Genomic DNA, 19,945 nt, shown 5'->3' with positions numbered 1-19,945 from the left:
ATAATTTTGTCCCTTGACACATCAAGGGGAAACTTCTGTTTTTCTGGAAATGCTTGGGCTCTTTATGGCACTTGTAAAGGGCTTTAACGAAATCAAAACGGTCATGTTTCTGGGACAGGCTGCTAGTTTTAAAGGAAGTGTTTCCTCTTCCTAGTTTGGTGTGGGGATTGAATCACTGCTAGAATACCAACATGACACTACTGGTCCTCTGGAATATTGGAGATTCTCCTTCTCTAACACAAGCCATGTGCTCTGAGCCTGCACAGAAACTGTCCAGGCCTCCCTGCTACTGACCTTGCAACAGTCAAGGTCATTATTCAGGGCTCTGGTAGTGATCTGATGAGAGCTGAGAGCTAGAATAATAGGAACATCTCTGACTGGCTTTAGGATATACACAGCCTAATGCTCAATAGCACAGGTTTCCACTGGGGTGGGGGTGGGGAAGTGCATTTTTGTCAAATTGAAACATTTTGTGGGAGTGTGTTGATGTCTTTGATTTTAGATGGGAGAAAGTTGAAAGGAATCATTTTGGCTCTAACTTTATTTTGCTAATGTCTGTTTTACAGAGACTTGTATGATAAATATTCATTTAATATTATGAATGCATTTTACATAACACTTTGACATTACTGAAGTGAAACATGTTTATCTCAAATGTTTCAACATTTTTCAGTATTTCCAAATCATAATATTTTTGCAGTTTGTTTCACAATAAATGTCAAAATTTTGAAGGGTCAGGATTTGCCCTGGGAAGGTAATTCCATTTTCCAACCAGCATTATTGCATTCAGGGTTGCACCAGTTCAATGTAAGGTGCTGTTTTTGAACCGATTTAACTTGTTTTAAATTACTTAAACATGATAAGATTTAAATCAAATTAAGGGTGTCCACATGGATTTGCACTCGTAAAACTGAACTGGCTTTTAAACACCTCTGACTATAGGCAAGGGGGCCTTAGATCCACTGCCTTCAGCTCAGACACACAGGGTGCACAGGCTGCCAGCTCTGGCCTGGACAAAGCCAAGGCAGGAGGTGTTAGCTCTAGTTCTCTGTAATGCATGGAGAGGTCGTGACTGCAAACTGATGCCAGGATAATATTTGCTCTTCCTGCAGCTTCTGTCATCCCAAAGGCTACTAAGGCATCTTGCAGACTATCCACTACCACCCAAATTGAACACAACTCAGGGTGTACAGTGTGCACTGCAGGGCAGAGTCAGGAGGGGATATTCTGACCAAGGAAAGCAGAGTAACTCCTAAAATATCCATGTCGGAGCTGATCCAAAGCCTGCTTAAGTCTGTAGGAGACTTTCGATTGACTCCTTTTGGAGTAGGCTCTTAGGGCAAACTGGGCTTTTAAGATGTTTTCTGAAAGCTCCAACACAGAATGACGGAGTGGGTGGTGCCTTCACACTGAAGTACCTGGCACTCAACTTTCCTACCCTCCCTTAAGACAGTTTGGAAGCTCTGGATTCCCTCGTACCCCTTCAGTATAGTCACCACCTAGTCACAAGCAGCGGCTTTGGCAGCTGCAGATAGACTGGATCAAGCAAAGAAATGCTGGCAGCCTTGTCCTGTGGCTCTCTGCAGAGCAGTGTTCAGGCTCAGATTAACAAGGCTTTAAGTGACCAATCCACTGTTCTTGGCCCATGCATCAGACACTTTTTCCCATTCAATCCCTCCTCTGGCTGTTGGATGCCTGTAATATTTCACGCTCCCACCTATTATTACTCAGGCTAGTAGGCCTAGCATCATTTGGAAGAAATGCTAAGCATGTAATCCCTCTGCAGCTAAGCAAGTGGTGCCATCAGAACCTCTTCAATTGAGTTATAACCTCAGTCAAACATGACTTGTGAGCACAGGATGTCTGTTTTAGCTGCTGGGCAAATGGATCAGTGCTGGATTCTTTAAAGGTTTAATTCTGATCTCTGGCACATGGGCTGCTGCCAGCTGTAGATGGGACAATGTACAAGGGCGTGTTCTAAGATTCTGTTCTGGAAGGGACAGCACAGTGCTGTCTCTGGCAAGGAGTAAGTGCAGGAGCAGGGAAGCTTTGCCCTGCTGTGATCTCTTCTGTGGAGGGAAGAGACTGGGGTCTCAGGCCCTCAGCACAGCACACAAAGACCTTGAAGTAGGCCACAAAAATCCATAAGTGATAGGCTGATCCTGAAGCCTCCAAAGTCTTGACAGCTGTGTACCTAGCTTCCAGATTTTCTCATTCTCTACCTCTTCTCCAAGCCTGGCAGTGTTACGATAGTTTTTGTGAGGGGGGCATTCTGCCTTCTGAGGGGGGAGTGCAAGCACCTACAGTACCCACTGGAGTGAAGGGCTCTGGACCCCCCCTTAGAGGGCACCCTGTACCTTGCAGAATCAGGCCATAGGAAGTGGTCTAGGGCCATGAACTCACTTCATATAGCAGACCCCAAAGCTGCCACTGGGCATCACTTCAGGTGGTGCTGGTCTGGGCTGGAGAAGATTTGCTGGTGTGGAGGGGAAACCTCTGTATCTCTGACTTTTCCAGCCCTCCCCCTGCCCCCACAATCCCCCTTAGTTCTCAGCTGCTTTGATACCCAGTGTTCCCACATGTGCCGCAGTTAGATGAACCTGCAGCAAGGTTCTGAGGCTCTGCATCCACTTAATTTAAACATGAGCAAGATGCTGAGCACAGTGGCATTTGCACTAACTAGTTTAATATTCCATTTATTTCATGCTATCCCTGTGGTTTCCATTTTCAGTGTGCCACAGACTCTTGCAACTTATCACAGAGAATCATAGACTTGGAGGGCCAATTCTCCTGTGCACTAAACCCATGGCTCAGGATGGTGCTCTCCGCTCCAGGAAGTGGGTGCCGGTGATTCATTAGGTGGGGCTCTTCCCATTGGATCATTATTGAACCAGTGCATCGGTGTGGTGCTAGAGGACACCAGGAAACGGAAGAAGCCTGTTAGGTGAGATGTAAAATGGAGATCCCGGTCACTTTTGGTTGCTAAAGAGCCCATGGTGGTTTTTTGCAAAAGCAGGGGGCAAATTCCTAACAGGATGTCTGTTCCTGAGCTGGTTTCACATGGATACTGTGTTCTCTTCCTTTCCTTGCCCTGGCTACTGTGGGTACAGAATTCCTAACTGACCACAACACACTTTAGGATTAATTCATGGAGCCCAAGGCCAGAAGGGACTAGTATGATCAGCTGGCTGACCTCAAGGTGCTATATATGTGCAAGATATTACTTTGTTGTTATAAATCCTTAATATTTTATTAAGCTGTACTGGGAGTAGAGCCATCCTGGCCTGTTAAAATTGTTAACACCTTGGAATGATTAACAGCCCTAATTTCCTTAGAGCCACTGCTCTGTATATTGAAAATGCTGGTCTCACTGCACAGCATTATGCTGTTAAATCTCCCAACCCTATTTAATTTGTGTGGTTTTTTTTTTCCATTCTTTATTCTCTGGTCACTGTTTAAAATTTTTTTTCTACATTTCCCCCCAGCCCTGTGACTGATTCCTGATCAAACCTCCCACTCCATGACCTCACAGTCCTAATGTCTGTGGTATCAAAATGTGGTTACTACAGAGAATTGTTTCATTAACAAGTGTCTAGAAACTACTGATCTCCTCTGGATCTGAAGAACCAGAGCCTGCCCCCAAGAACTGGCCAATGGCATAGTGACATCCCATGTTGGTTATGTGGGAGTACTGCTGTGGTACCTGGAACCCCAAATGAGCCTGGGGCTCTGTGCTTGGTGCTGTACAAACTCTTAGTAAGAGATAATGTCATCTCCAAAGAGGCACAGAGATGAGATGGGCACAGAGGTGAAGGGATTTGTCACAGCAGGCCAATGGCTAAGCTAGAAAATAGAAGCCAGGTCTCCCGAGTGTTGGGCCAATGAATATTCTTGTACTGAAGAGAAGACACAAAGGTCTTAGAAAGCAGTATGGAATGGAAACCTAGCTCTGTCCAGGCCGGAAGGTGGATAAGTATCACTCCCCTATTTGATAAATAGGAAGCGAATACATGGAGGAACCTGATTTTTCTGAAGTGCTGAGTACCTGCATCAAGCTTATACAATGAACCAATGCTAGAAGCCAGGACTTGTGAGTTCCTAGCCACTACAGTGTTTACACTGCTCAAGAGCTCAGATAAAGGCCTTTGGTAGCTCTGAGAGGATGATCTGTGGTTCCAGCACTGGGCTGGGACTTAAATCTGGGTTGGATTCCTGGCTCTGCCACAGCCTCCTTGTGTGACCTTGGACAAATCACCTAGTATTTCTGCCTCAGTTTCCCATCTGCAAAATGAGGATAATAGTTCTCCCATCCTCTGTCTTGTGTATTTGGATTGTAAACTTGTCAGGGCAGAGACCTTTCCCTGTGTCTGGACAGAGCCTAGCACAGAGTCCTGATCTCAGTTAGGGCCTTGAAGCACTGCAGCAGTGCTTCATTAATAATAGCTAGTAGATGTGTAAGAGCAACAGATGAGTTCCCCCTCCATTTTCTTCAGTGAAATACCATCTAGGTAAAAGTTTTTCTGAAGACTGAACCAAGAAATACAATTAGACCAGATTATTGTGTGCAATGACTGAAAGAACCCATCTGTTGCAATAGGTTCCTACCAACACACACTGGAAGGACTCCACAGGCCAGAGTTCATTTTTAGCTGAGTTTGATTTAAAAACCACCACCAGCAAAAACTAACACGTTTTTGAAAGAGGCGACTGTTGGATAGCTAGCATTAGAGCACTTCAGCATAAATCTGATGGTTTGTGACTCCCAATTACTATCATTCAGCAGCAGTGTGTGTTTATCCGGAGAGTCCATTTCCTGGGAACCTGCCCTTCGCATCCTCCTTCCCCTACTCAGCCATGGGGAATGAGAGTAGGTAGAAAAGAATGGCTCTGTACTTTGCAGCAAGTGTTGTGGAAGAGAGAAGTAAACCACAGCACTTTGTGCCCAAGGCAGAGCTATGTAGAAAGCTGCTGTGACAGCTGCCATCTTGGCAGATGCACTGGGATTTGAACCTGGCACCTCCAAGCTAAAAGCATAAACTGCTACTGTGTGGGCCAAAGTTGTTTGGGTGGGGCTGTGACAGATCCTTTGCCAATCAGCGTAGAGGGAACCCTCGAATACATCCTCGCTAGAGGGCTACACTGACTAAGTCAATTTTAAGATTGACTTTGTGCCAATGACTTGACCTCCTGTCTTGGGTACTGCCAGTTTGCCCCAGTAATGATCTTTGGGATGCATCTTCATGGGGATTTAAACACAATCCCAATGCGAATATGATCGGTGTTAGCACAGGATCTTCCTTACTGTGTCTGTGGTTTTAAAGGAACCCAAGTGGCCCCAAGTATCCCATGAGCTTCTGAGCCAGGGAATGAGCTTGCTTGTTGTATCTCTAAGGAGTTTGATGCCTCACATCTGTTCTGGTGCCAGACGAAATTAAATATTTGTAGTTTCCAAGGATTGTGGTTAGCATTAAACAAGTTAGCTAAGGAGGATTGTGTGGCTCTGAGTTTATAGGGGGCTAGGGCATGCGTGTGAGGGTTGGGTGTCTGAGGGAGAAGGGGGCACATGTTTGTGTACATTCTTCTTTAACCAAACCTTTATTTTAAAATGACTTTCCACACTCCAGTAACCAAGCTCTCAACAGCGAGTAAACTCTACTAAGTTACTTGCACCACGTTTGTTTATTGCATAGTTTATATTGACAAGCAACATTTGTTTAATCTGCCCCAAATCTTTCGAAAGAAATTTGAGGCCCATTGTGGGGCCTGATCTTCTCCTTCATACAATAGTCCTAGTATTGTGTATAGGATTAAGTACTGGAGTAAGGCTTTGTGAGGTGGGCTGTATCCCAGAGTAGAGACTGGGGACAACTGGACTTCCCCAGGTCTGGAGTCATTTTGTATATGACCAGCATGAGCTCATGTGCAAATGTGACTTAGAGATTTTTTTCCTCTGTGCTCCTTTTTCAATTTTAGTGATCAGCTGGTATTGTGTTGCTGAGTAACACTTTACGGTTTAGAGGCGTTCTACATATGTGCTGTGATATGTGACTTCCATTCTTCTTGCTGTTGCTAGTTAACACAATATACTCTGATGCTTGAACTGCACTGAGTAACACAAACCCAGATGTGATGGCACCACAAACTTTCACAGCTCTTTGAGAATGCCGAGTGAGCCCATGTCATAATTTGAACTTGAGCTTCTGTGGTAGTGTAAATAACAAATATTCAGAGCTACAGGCTTTAAACAAACACATTATTTTCAACTAGCAAGGTCTGCCAATTCCTGGAGCTTTGGTGAAGCAATGTGGGCCTGCCTGATGTCACTGAAAAAAATCCAGAATTTGCTGTTTAGGTGAAGCATTTGGTTGATATTTCCTTTCCACGCACTGTTGGCTGAACTGACCCAGTTCCTTCAGTTAAACTTCTTTAAAAGTTGACTGGGAAAATGAGATGCATTTCCTCTAAGGCACAAGTTTATTGTGGGCCAATCCCTAAAGGGATTTGGCAATAATAAAAATAATGAATGATGCATCACCAGGAGTATTTACTGTAATAGCAATGGCAAAAAAGATGTGCTTGCCAACATATCTAGATCACGAGGAAGATAACATTCAAAGAAAAGCTGGCCAGAACACTTTCTGTGAGGAGTCATTTCATCTAAATATGCTGAAATATTTCAAGGACATACAATGGTTTCCACAAAGTTTTCATCAGGAATATCTGAGGTCCAGGGCTCCCTGGTCACATCTGACCAGAGACCTGAACTGTGAACACCTGAGCTTTTCAGACCCAAATCAGCCCTTTTTCACATAACTGTGTTGCAAAAACATCTGAAAAGTTTTGTTTGTATTCCAGTGTGGAACAAAAACTAATGTCGAAACCTCAATGTTGTGTAACAGAATTCTTTCCCCCAGCCAGCGTGGAGTTAGTGCCAATACCCACGCAGGGTTTTATCACCTGAAAGCCATTTCCGGTTCCGCAAAACCCATCCCTAGAGCTATGTTCTGCCAGAACAAAAACTGCCAGCCAAGAGGGGCATCTTGAGAGCATGGGAGATGCTCTTTCATAAGAGCTAGATGCAGCTTCCCCAGAACACATGCTAAACATGCTCCTAAATCTAATGAAGTATTTACTCCTATCAGCTGGAAAGAGGGAGAGACCTTGAATTGTAGATGGTGAGAGATGATCAGATACCATGGTGATGGGGGGGGGGGCGTGCCTGTAAGAAGCTGGTTAGACAGAACTTAGCTGTTACCTGTCACTAAGATGAAGGGTCCACACCTGCTATCTCCTGGGAATCCCTGAGAATTCCTAGTTTCTGAGTGACTGCAGTAAATGTCCACCTTTTTAAAATATTTTTAATGTGAATTTAGTGGTGGTAGAAGGTGCTGAATTGTTAGAACAGGAGCCAGGAAATCTCTAGTCCCAGAACTGGGACTGTCAGGAGAGCAGCAGGCCAGTAACACTAATATCTAACAGACTGTAAGCTCTTGGGAGAAGGTACAGTATTTTCTCACTTTCTATAAAGTGCTATATAAATACCAACTATGGCCACACCTTGTTCTGATTGAAAATGTTGGGATATTCTCTCTTCTTCCCCCCCACCCTCTTCAGTGTAGCAAGAGAGGAGGGAGGGAAGGGAGTCTGGGCACAAAGGCTAGACCTGCATCTAAATCTATAGCTTCCAAGGGTGCAGCATTCAGGGCTCTAGCTGCTATGGGTATCCCTTCACTGCAGAGTTTACCTAGGTCTGGGCACCTGGATGTGGGTTCCTGAGTTACCCCTGCTGCCTGAGAGCATCCAATGACAATGCTGTACTCAGATCAGACCTGTGTAGCCATGCAGGTGCTGGGATTTCTGGGGCCTCATGCCGGGGTCAGCCCAAGTCTGGAAGCCGGTCTGAATCTGAGTTTGACTGAAGCTCAGAGGGTTTGGATCAGGGACTCCTTCCAGGGAAGAATAATTCCCTCCACTGCAGGGATCTGGGTGAACTTCTGACCTGTTATGCAGGTGATCAGACTAATGGTCCATTTGGCCCTTACTATCTATGGATCTATAAGCAGAAGTAAAAGTCCATGCTGCAGAATAGCCTGTAACTCAGCGCAGGGGAAGTTAGCTTTGTTCATCCAAAACGGGTCATACTCTTGCCACGTTCTCATTAGACACTGTCAGACATCTGCTGTCTCCAGATGAGTTGGAGTTACTGTAAGATTTATCAGATCCCCAGCACTGATCACATCTCAATCCCTGTTCCCCATATCCTTGTGATCAAAATGTCATCACATTTACAGAGAGAGAGGAGGAGGGGTAGAAATCCCCTGATCAAACATTTTCTAACCAGCAGAGTGGAGACAGGATTATATTGTGAGAGCAGGAATGGTAGAGTGAGCTCTGACTGGCATGATCTGCATCTTCTGGTATGTTTGCACAGAACCTAGAAACCTTACTAAAATCTAAAGATTTGAGCTGGTCAAACATATCCATCAAATGTTTTTAAACAGAAAATAGCCTTTCTTTAATGAAAACTTCTATAGAAAATATTGGTTCCCTTTGCAATATCAGTGTTCATCATAAACCTAAGAAAAATGGGTCATTTTATTTCTCCCTGTTTCTTTGCCTTTTTTCCTCCTCTGACAGTTGCAAAAAGGAAGAAGTAGGGGAGGCAGCTAGAGGAAAACTTAAAGTAAATAGTTTTTGATTGGAAAAGTTGCAGGATTTTTTTTGGAGGGGGGCAGGAAGAAATGGGGAACAAGTCTTTCAAAACTTCCTGTGAAAAATAAATGGCCTTTTCCTACCAGCTCAGTTAATAAAATAGGAAGCACTTCAGCTGGGACTAGCCAGTACTCATGACTCCTTACTCCAAATGCAGTTAGCTGGCCCATGGAGGGCTCTCTTCCAGCCCTTTTCCCCTAAATACACAGTCCTTAACCAGCCTTCCCTTCTCCCTCTTCCTTGGTAAGGAGCTGAAATATTCCAGCCTCTCTCCTAGTCCCTGAGGCTTTTCCTTCCTCAGCTCCTCATGTATCAGTAACCTCACATTCCGAGGGGATGTTACTCTGTTCTTGCCTGCCCTGAAGCTGGGGGCAGACACCATAGGTAGCTAGCTATGGTCCCAGACCAGTGCCTGTATCAACCTGATACTCATGGCCAGTGATGCACATTTGCTGCCCCAACCATTTCAGTTCCACACAGGCTGAATGTACAAATCCACCTCTGGGTATTGCTGAGAACAGCATTATTGTTCATCTATTTGTATTACACTAGCGGCCAGAGCCCCATTGTATTGGGCGCTATAGTTCACACATTTCACTTGTCTGTCACCACTACTTCTTCTTTACCAAACTCTGGGCTATGAGCTGAATGCACACCATCCTTGGCCCTCTCCCCTCTTACTAGTTGCTGAAGCAGTCCAGCAGCCAGTGGGGTACCACTATGGAAGTGGTCTCTGAGATTATGCCAATGAGAATGCAATTGTCATCACCTCAACCATCTTCCTGGCTGGAGAGCACTTGAAGGGTATCTGCCACCAAGAAGCTACTGAGGCAGAGTATGAATTAAGCAGGGTGAGAAGACAAGTTCCTCTTCACTGTCAGGTTTGGTTCTTTCACTCCCACTTTCTGGCTTTGCTACCGCTGGGTAACCAAATCCAGGATGGGTTAGGGCCCTTTGCAGGATGGACTGCCCTGACAGCTTCCCTGAACCTGAGAAGCAGCAGCCAGTGATGCAGTCTTAGTACCACTGTAATGTTAGAGCCACTAGTGCCTTCTGGAAAACCTCACATTCTCCATTTCCCTGGTCACTCTTGCTCTGTCTCCTCCACTTATTTCCGAGAGAACTAACAAGTGAGACTAGTACTAGAAGGCTGAATGGCTCCTGTTACCTTGTCCCTGCAAGAGTTCTCTCTGACATCATACTTGAGTTGTCATGGAGATGATTGACAGGCTTACCTATTTCAATAAGGAATCATCAGGAGCAAGTCAACTATGAAATAGCAAAGCTCCTCTGTTAGTTTATTTTCTTGGATATTTGAATTATCCCAGAGCCATTCTGGCACTATGACTTACGAATAGCAGTGTGTAAGTGTGTGGCATTCCATTTCTGTCTCATGGTATAAAATCTAACCTCTAGTGCAGTGACTGACAGCTCATTAAGAGCAGGATTAAAGCTGCAATCTTCAAAGGACCCTTTGAAAATTAGTGGGTGCCTAAATCCCTTGGGTTCCTTTGAAAAGCCCAGCCCAAAAATGTAGTGGATTAAATTGTTCTTCCAATTTCCTTGACATGGGCATCTTTTTTGCTGCTTCAATGGATTATTTTTTGTCTGAGCTAAGAGGTTTTGCAAACAGTGCATGTTGGCCAAAAATACTTTCAAATGCTTTGGGGGCAGGGAGGGGACTTTATGGTTGAAATGCAATTTTTAGACGGTTTCATCTCAGGTTAGAGAATCTGCAGATGCTGAGGCACTGGGTGTGAGGGGTCATTACAAACCCATAAAATATACCTGGGGCCAGATTTTCAAGAGATCTCCTCCTAGCCCCTACCAGTGAGAACAATAAGGAATTTCCCTACCTTTCTCCATGGGAGCAGAGAATCTGCCAAGAGCTGCAGTAGGAAAAGCCACGATGCCATGTTCTCTTCACTTTGCTACATGAGCAAATGCCTTTTTTTAAAAAAAAATCTGTTTCTTTCTGGCAACTCAAAAACGCATAGCAAGCCCTTCCTAACACGCTCTGATTCTTAATACGAGCCACCTGTCAGACCCAAGGTTAGGTCCGTTGCATTCCCAATATTTCAAGCCTTTTTTCTTGGAGCCGGGATTAGCAAAACCTGAGACAGCTCATTGAAGTTTGCTGGCTAATGGTGTGATCCTAGAGGAGCTGAACAAGTCCTGGCTCCCACTGTTTTCACAACCGCTCCCGATCAGCTCCTAATACCGTTATCCTAAGCAAGGGGCTTCAATCCCCGATTTTTAAGGAAATTGATGAGATGAAGAACAGACATTCCCTGGAGTTCAACTAAGCTTGATATCAGCAAAACCTGACAAGAGCTCCACAAAGGGGGCTTCTGAAGGGAAAACTCGGTTTGATCTGCTTCTGGCTAGGCTCTTCCTTGAAGCTGAACTTGAAAGGCGGTGTTTTGAATAGCAGAGAGATACTGAAGCCCTATAGATCTGTATCCGAGGCAGAGTTTTAATCTTCCCTAGGATGATCAGAAAGCTCCAATCCTTAAAGCCCACAGGTGAGCATTCTCCAGGGGACACTAGCTTTGGTGACTCGCCTCTGTTTATTATATTGCCCGCTGGGAATTCAGCAATGACTTACTCTCCTGTACCCAGGTTGAGTATTTGGCTGTGGAAGTCGGACACCCCCTCCCCCAATTGTTTTCTATTTCTGTCCGCGGTTTGGATGTGTAGCAAAACTAAAGCAAACATTTAGTTAACTGCTTTCTCCTTTTTCTTAATGTGTGGCACCATAAAGGAGGAAAACCGTAAGCCCCCTTTCCCTGATCTGCACTAGATGCAGCCAGTGAACATCTGTCACAGGACAGGAGAAATCAGGGAGGGTTTTTTGTGTGTGTGTGGGGGGGGGGGGAGAGATTGGGTAATCTACAGTATCCGAAGAGAGAACTGAGGCTCTGCGCCCTCATGTCTATATTGATTAAAACCCAGCTCACGCCAGTGTTTCTGAGGGGGGGGGGTTCCTCCCAGAGCTGTGGAGGTTGAAACATAGATATGAACGCAGGCCTATTGCTAGCCTGGGTAATGAAGCGTTGGCAGGGCTGGACGGGGCGCTGTCATTTTGGTGTGGAGAGCTTCTCGTCGGGAAACAGGACCTGTTTTCATGCGTCAATCCTCTCCCAGCTCTGGGCCCGATCCTGCGGTTTTTACTCAGCCAAATGTCCGCCAGACTCCTTGCCTGAGTATAATCGTGCGGGTTTCTCGGTATCTTTGCTGGGTTTGAGCTTTCCGAGAGGCTCGAGTCGGTTATTTTGTTCAATTCGTTTTGGTTCTATCCGGATAACGAGAGGGGGGGTGAGATGATTTCCTAGCGCGTCAGCACAGAGCGAACCTTTGCAAGCGCCTTGTTCTCGGGCTGAACATGCAGTTTACACGAGGCTGAACTATGTTCTTGGCCCCTCTTCCATGTAAATCGAGCTTAATACGTGCCTGAAGGGGCAGCGGGGCTGACAATTTTTACACGTTGGAAGTTCAATCCAAGAGTCGTATTTGAAATAAAGGGGTTTTCTACGTTTTAAAAAAGCCCCACGCTCTAGATCGCAGCTGGTACTACCAGGCTCTCAAGCTAACGAACGAGCGGCAGCGTTGACCCAGCGCCTTGTTAGCTCCAGCGGACTGTCGGCCTTAGTCATTCAAGGAGCTTTTTGTTTAATTCCAAAGTATGAAAAACAAAAACACCCTTAAATTACCACTCGCGTGTGAGTAGGAGGCTAAAGCCCTGTTTATTCCACAGCTGCATTAACAATGACAAGCGTAAACTCTTGCTTTCGCCACGAGACGGTATCAACAAATTGGCAAACCCAGCAGTCAGCCTGCGGTATCTCGCCCCGCCCCGCCCCGGCAGAGGGGGGCTTTCACCAGGGCAGTTTTTCTAGGGGGCAGGGTCGCTGCGGATCCTGAACCCAGCGCCTCTGCTGGGAGCCTTGGGGCTGGGAGCAGGCGGGGCGAGCGGAGCTAACGCGAGGGGAAGGGGCGCAAGGCACCAGCCCCCCGGGCCGGGATCCCGGGGGTCCTAGGGCCGAGCAGCTCTGGCTTCACGGAGTGTCACGCTGCCTTCGGCGGGCTTGAAGCTCCCGGGAGCTCCTGTCCCTAGCAGGGATCCGGCCTGGCGGGGACGGGACCCCCTCCTCTCGCGGGCCGCTCGCTCTGGGGTTAGCGGCGGGGGAGCTTTGGCCCAAGAGAAATCGCCCCCGGCTACTTACAAACCCGGCTTGGGGGGGGGGGGGGCAGCAAGGCAGTAACTTCTCCCAGCTCAAGCCCTGTTCTCCCTCGGCCGTTCCCACCCTTGCTGCGCCCGGCGCGCAGCTCCGCGGAACCACCCCCCCCCCAGCGTGGAAAGCCCGGGGACCAGCCCGGCCCGCGCCCGGAGGCAGCAGCTGGCACCTGGCAGGAGCCCGTTCGCACCTTCGGTTCCCGGGGCTGCGCCCCTGTCCGGTCAGGGGGACGAACCGGAGCGCTCCCGAGCCAGCCTGCTGGAGCTGCGGCGGGGCCTGGCCCCGAGGGGTTGCGGGCTCCAGCTCCCCCAAGCCCCCCCCCCCATCACTTACCACCAGGAGGAGTCCACTCCGGGCGTGAGCGTCAGCAGCACCAACACCACCGCGAAGCAGAGCCGGGAGCTGGCATTCGTGCCCTCGGCGAGGGCCGCTGTCCGCGGGAGCTGGCTGCAGCCAGGGGCCCGGGGAGCCAAGGGGATCCTAACAGCACCTTCCCCTCGGCTTAAGCTCAGCATCGCTTCCCCAGGGTGGCTCTCGAGACGGAGAAAGAACAGGGGCAAGTTTTATCCAGCTTCCCTCGGGGCGCGGGACGGTGCCGCCCCCCCCTCACTCCTCCAGGGGCAGCCAGGCTCCGCCTCGTCCGTGGGGCCGAGCGCGGCTTGGCAGGTCCCGCTCTCCACGGCTCGCGCGGCTGCGTGGGCAGCGGGAGGCAGCGGAGGGCAGGAGACCTGCTCCATGCGCCCGGGCGCACCGGCTGGCTTGGGGACGCGCCGCCCGCTGGCGGGCACCTCCCGCAGGGCTAAGTCCCCAGCGCGGGCCGGGACAGCTCACTCCCGAGCAGGAAAGGGGCCGCTTCCATGGAGCTCCTGGCGCGGGGGCGGAGGACACACTGGAGCTGCGGGCGTGGGGGCAGCCTAGAAATATTGACAGCTCCTGTGCGCTCCGGGCGCTCATTGGGCAGAGTCAGCGGCGCGGGGACACGGCTGGGCTGGAGCCGGCCCTGCGCTCCCCTCTCCCCAGGGGCCCCTTGGCCACCCCCTGCAGACTGCGGGTCCCGGGCCCCCTTCCCCTAGGCACCAGCCCGCCTGCTGCCCGGCAAGAGCTCCGAGTGCCTCGGGGAGCGGCCGACTCCGGGGTGGGCACCGCTTTCCCTTCCCCGGCGGGGGTGAGCGAGCAGGGGCTGGGAGCGGAGCAGGAGGATTTCCTTGGGACGGAACCCCCAGCCCTTCCTGGGCCTGTCCCGGGGCACCGTGCGCGCCCTGCCCCGAGCATTGCGGGCAGTGCGCCTAGGGGGCACCGGCGGGATTGTTTGTTCATGAGGGACCCTGACTTCCAACAAGCCACCACTTCCCGGAGCGGGGTTACTGCTGAAAGCTCAGCCCCGGCGGAGCAGCCTTTCCTCGGGCCAGTGACCCCCCTGCGGGCCGTGGGGTCCCCACCCCACTCGCGGGACAGGACTTCCAGCCACTCACTCGCCTTCCTGCTCATTTGGCCTCCCGAAGCCAACACACTGAGCCCGCACGCCTATAGAGACAGGCTTGTTGTAATGCTTCCCTGTGGAGACGGTCAGATACGGGTGACTGTGATTTCCCCCGGGCCCAGCGGCGCTACTGCCCAGGTATAGACAAACCCCCGCTACCTGGCCGATCTGGAGGGCAAGAGAAACCGGAGCAGACCAGCTGCGGGCTGCGGGATGGTTCTGCGAACTCCCCCGCGTGTGCCAATTCACTAACCAGCAATGCCCAGATTCCCAACAGTGACGAGTGATTTAGGGAGCTCAGTCTGTGCGACTCTGACAATTAGGCTCCTTTAAGGCGTCTCACCTTCACCCCCAAATCACTTGCATCTTGCAGATCTCGGTTAACGTCCCAAAGCGTTTATTCCAACCTGTAGCAAAAGCAGTTACAAATGCTGGCTTCTCTACAGGGGGATATCAGGTGGCTTCCAGTCTGTCCTGTTTTTGTACCAATCCTGGCTCTGCTCAGAACCGAAGAGGACATGTGTGCGCAGGTAGCTCCAGTTGTTGGTTTCACGTGGACAGGGAGAGCGAGGGAGACTCTGAGCATATTGGCTGGGAGAGAGAAAAAAAATCCAGTTAGCCTTTGGCTTTTTAGGATTTTCTTTCAAGTTCTCAGAGAAGAATGTCTATGGGAGAGGGACAGTTTGCTCTGAGGCCTTGGCCATTGGGATGGTTGTAGCAACCCTGGTGTTTGATTTCTCAGAATGGTTTCAGGCAAAAATTCTGGGGTTCAGTGTATCTTTATAATCTCCTCTGATAACTTGTTTCCTGACTCCCAGCTCGAGAGTAATAAAAATGTGTCACACTCTGTTCCCGTGCCTTTCATCTTCAAAGCAGCTCTTTGCAAACATTAACCAATTAATCCTTGCAGGGAGTTAAGCATTTGGCCCCAATCCTGTAAACACTGAAGGGCCTGCCTTAAATCTCATTGACTTCACTGGAACTGCTCACAGGCTTAAAGTTAAGCATGTGCATAAGTGTTGGCAGGGTCAGGGTCTTAGCTGACAAGCTTGATTGGTTTAAGCAGGGCTGCTCATTGTAGCAGAAATAGCCAGTTGCTGTGGACAGAGTGACCCCTTTATGATAGGAGAAATCCTTCCTAACCTTGCTGAGGAGAAGATGATGCCCTGAAGTGTGAGATTTAGTTGCCCTTTTTAGGCTGTAAAACGAGGAGTTCACCCCAGGCCAGGTTTCTATGCTGCATAGACATGTTTTACAATTTCAGATTCTCTCCCACCCCTGCTTGGTTAAATTTGCTGCTTTGGACAAAGCACTATTAAATCGATGTATTTGAGGAGGCAGCATAACCTAATGGCTAGATCACTGGACTGGGACTCTGGAAACATGGGCTGTCTTCATGGCTCTGACCCTGATGTCCTGTATGACCTGGGGCAAGTCACTTCCCATCTCTCCTGAAGTGTGTGCGTAAGTTCTTGAGGGCACTGCTGTCCATCTGGGAAGTACCCAGCGGCAAGGAACCTTGCACAGGCTACAGTAATGCAAATAATTGACCTGATTGTTAAGACACTGAGAAAGGCAGTGAATAGAACTTTCATGTTAAAATACTTCCTATTGCCTTAAGTGGCAAGCCCCCTGAGTGGTAGCTCAGTCAGAAATATTAACCGGGTGTCTAATATCTCTTAATGCAAGTGGTGCACACCCACTGAAATCACTGGGACCTTTGCCCAGTGTGTATTGCTACAGCAGGGTTCGGACAGCCTTCCTCTGAAGTACCTTGTGCTGCCACTTTCCTAGGCAGGATGCTGGCCTCCCTGGGCCAGGGCTGTGTAGGAACACAGTCTGGCCAGCCCTGTGTTCCTACAATGGGGTCAGGCACAGCAGGACTGCTCTATGCCCCTGGGGCTCCGATATCCCTGCAGTGGCTATGAGGCAGAAGCAGGCCAACAGAAATCAGGAGCTGAGGGGAGCACAGACTGTTCTTGTGCTGAAATCCACTATGATTGCAGCACTTATTACTGACTAATGCTTAAGGTAACTTAAACACTTGTATTGCCAGCAGACGCTTGGCTTCTAGCTCAGGTCCTGATCCCTCAAGGCCCTTACTCACCTGAGTAATCCCCTAGAAGACTGTAGAACTACTCATCGGAGTAAGGGCCTGAGCCTGCAGAATTTGTTTTTTCACTGTGGCTAATGCATCCATGTCGGTGCCTAGGATCTGTTATGTTAGTTGGGCTCACCCAGCAGGTGTCACTGCAGGGTGAGAACTGTGGAGAGGAATCAGTGGGCAGGAAAACAATGAACAGAGAAAATAGTCTCTGCACATTTGTGTGAACTGCCTGCCTGAGCTGAGAGCTTGGGGGTCTGACTTATGATTTTTGAACACTTTGGGGTTGATCTCCTCTGCTTTCCTGTGCAGGGATCAGGATCCGGGCAATTTGGCTTTCTTTTTTTAATGGAAAGAATTTCATGGAGAGTCCCTATGGTTTGCAGTTCCTCCAGCATCACCTCCTTTCAGAGTAGCCTGACCACACTCCACCTTGTAACAAAATCATAGAGGGAGAATTCCCCCAATTGGAATAGACAGGCTGGTGGGGATGAGCCGCCAGGTGCTCTGCATGGTCTCAGGGCTCTGTGATAAAGTTAACACAACCCTCAAACTTATTTGTCTTGTTTTTCATTCCCATTAAATATCTTGGATATAAATTCCTGAGGGAGAGGGAATAAGTGGGTCTGAAGGTGAGCACTTTGGAAGTCAGACCTCTCGGACAGCAACCAAATGGGGGAAGACTATAATGAGGCAGCCGTGTAAACTGAGCGGTACCATTTGATGGTTTCAGTATTGCCATCCCGAGTATTCAAAAACGATGAGTCCGGCCCCTGAATTCAGGGAAATTTAAAGACTGCTGAATGCTGGGTTCTCTTGATCTTCCTGCTGGGGTTCTGAGCTGTCAGGATTCACATTTCTCAAGCTTTTCTTTTGCACCAGGAGAAACTTAATTTCCATTTGAAATGAAAGCTGAGATCACCCTATAATAACAGGACCAGAGGCCATAAGGAAAACACCAAATATCCCGAGACCTATGATCAATTTGTGATAGTTGGCAAGACTTCATGAAGATGTGTACTGTTTCTTTAAATCTACAGCAGGAATCCAGGCAGGGTTTGGGGGCTGGAGGAGGTACTGGAAGTAGAGACAAACAAACAAGGCTTTAGGGATAACACTGGTTTCTTTATTCCAATGAAGTTCCTTGTTCAGTGTTAGAAGAAATCAGCTCTTTCTGTGACTCCTTGGCACTGTCACACGACCCCACCCAAAATCTGACATCCCAGAGACCATATACCACCAGGACTGAGATAACATCCTAGCCTGCTGGAATCAGTGGCAAAACTCCCTTTAACTTCAGTTAGGGCCAGGATTTCACCTTGCCATTTAGTGCAAGGAGAACAGGCAGCCCAGTTCCTGCTGAAAGCCTCTTCAAAAGACTGTCTTTTTCTAATCACAGGGCAGGTGGCTGTTAGGGGCTCAGCCAGAGTCCCTCCCCTTCCCAAAGCAGGGCAAGGAAGTTGGAGAAATGCCACTTTCTGAGGTTCAATGGGCAGCCTGCAGAACTGCTCATCTTGCTGCTCCGTGCTTGGGAGCACAAGAGTAGTAACCTAACCCTTCACTGGGAACCCTTCACTCTCTCAACTCTGATACGACTCTGTTTTTCCCTGGACCTCTCTGCCTTGTTGTCCCTCCATCTCCCCAACCATCAAATCTCACATCACAACCTCCCTCTGCTCAATATGGTTGTGCATTTGCCATCATGGCCTCAGTCAGACTTGCTTCTGTTGGCCCCAAAACACTGCGACATGGTGTTGGCTTAATAGACCGTGGAGCGATGACACCACACCAGATGAGGATCTGCCCTTCTGCCTCACACTGGTTCAAAATCACGCACCATATCACAATAAAACCAGTGTCGAGCAACTCACAAAGACTGATCTTACCTTGAAAAGCTGGCTCTTTCTCATGGACCCTAGCTGGCTTATCCTTCCCTGGTGTTGGATGCCAGCAAGTGTCTGAACTAGCATGAAGCAGGTTTCCTCTGAGTGGCTTTTCAGGCACTTTCAGTGGTGCCTATTTGCTTTCATGGGACTGCAAACCTCAGTATCTGCTGGAGTCCTGGAATCTTTTGCCGACTTAGCTTTGCCAAAGTCTCCAGCCAGACCCACCCCCTTGCGTTCTCTGCTTTTTCCTTCGTACTACAATTGTTAGATTAAATAATGACTTCACTGACCTAAGAGAAACTGAGACCAGAAACAGATGCCAGTTTTTAATCCAATTAGACTTCTCAAAAGTACAGTGACAGAAAGCAAGTGCCAGCAGGACTTGGTCCTTTTGTCTGCGACCCAACTGAAATAATGCATTACATCTTATTTATAAAGCTATCCCACTGGGGAAAAAAGATTGAAATATCTATATATAGACTATTGTTGGAGCCTGTGGATTTGTTTAGAAGCCTCATCATACTGTATAGTGTGCTATGATCTCACAGCTGCTTCTGCTACCAGCGAACAGTGAGGGCTGCTAGCAGAACACACTGTATTCCATTCTCTTCAACCTAATACAATAGCCCAGGGCACAGTCTCTAGTTGGTAATATTTCCCACGGGGGAGCATGTTTCTGCTTTAGGCTGTTGTCATGAAGTGTAACTTTCTTCAGTGCCGGAACTTGGGTATTGAATTTTCATTCATGGCTCTGAATTTGTATTTATTTGTTGCTGGAAGTGTTATACCGACCAAGATGCAGACCCCCTGAGTCTTGTGCTTTCCCATCAATAATTGGTGGGAAATAATTACTAATCATTCATATTTCATGATGCTTTCCCACTGTAAACAGACCGAGAGTCATACTAATTATGAAGTCAAAAAAATGATCCTGTCTCAAATTGGGATGAAAGGTCAAAATCTTGAAATTTTTTTGTGAACTAAAATATATACAAAAAAACCCAACAAACAGTTTGGGTCAATTAGAATGTTGCATTTTGATTTTGAAACATTTTGTTTTGATTGTGACCATTTAAAAACATTAAAAATACTGTAAACTGTAACTTCTATTTTGAAACAATGTTGTTTTGAACCAGAAAATTAGATTTTTTTACATGTTGAAAAATGTTTTGACTAGTTTGAAACTTTTTTCAAAATTTATTTTTAAAGTCATTGAAATGGACTCATACCAGGGAAAACTTTTGATTTTGATGAATTGGCATTTTCTAATGAAAAAACTATAGATTCCAAGGCCAGAAGCGGTCATTGTGACCATTTAGTCTGATCTCCTGTAACACAGGCCAGAGACCTCCCCCAAAATAATTCCTACAGTATATGCTTTTAATCCAGTCTCGATTTAAATTATTGTCAGTGATGGCAAATCCATCATGACCCTTTGAAAATTGTTCCAATAGTTCCCATCAATTATTTCCTCTTTCTTCCTCTTGCTTCATCCCACTTCCAACCCCCTGCATCCCGCACAAAG

At 47.9% G+C, this 19,945-nt stretch overlaps 1 protein-coding gene across 1 annotated transcript in view; it reads right to left on the bottom strand.

The window, feature by feature from the left end:
- Window positions 1–13,672, bottom strand: part of WNT2B (Wnt family member 2B) — a 45,059-nt gene extending 31,387 nt beyond the window's left edge. The window contains exon 1 of the mRNA XM_030561728.1: window positions 13,284–13,672. Within this exon, the coding sequence (XP_030417588.1) occupies window positions 13,284–13,465 (182 nt within the window). The 5' untranslated portion in view covers window positions 13,466–13,672. The remainder of the gene's footprint in view (window positions 1–13,283) is intronic.
- Between the last annotated feature and the right edge of the window lie 6,273 nt (window positions 13,673–19,945).

The sequence above is a fragment of the Gopherus evgoodei genome, chromosome 4 (genome assembly GCF_007399415.2).
Source record: "Gopherus evgoodei ecotype Sinaloan lineage chromosome 4, rGopEvg1_v1.p, whole genome shotgun sequence".
NCBI lineage: Eukaryota > Metazoa > Chordata > Testudines > Testudinidae > Gopherus > Gopherus evgoodei.
The sequence above is the reverse complement of the archived record's forward strand: the minus strand, read 5'-3'. Positions and strand labels throughout refer to the sequence as shown.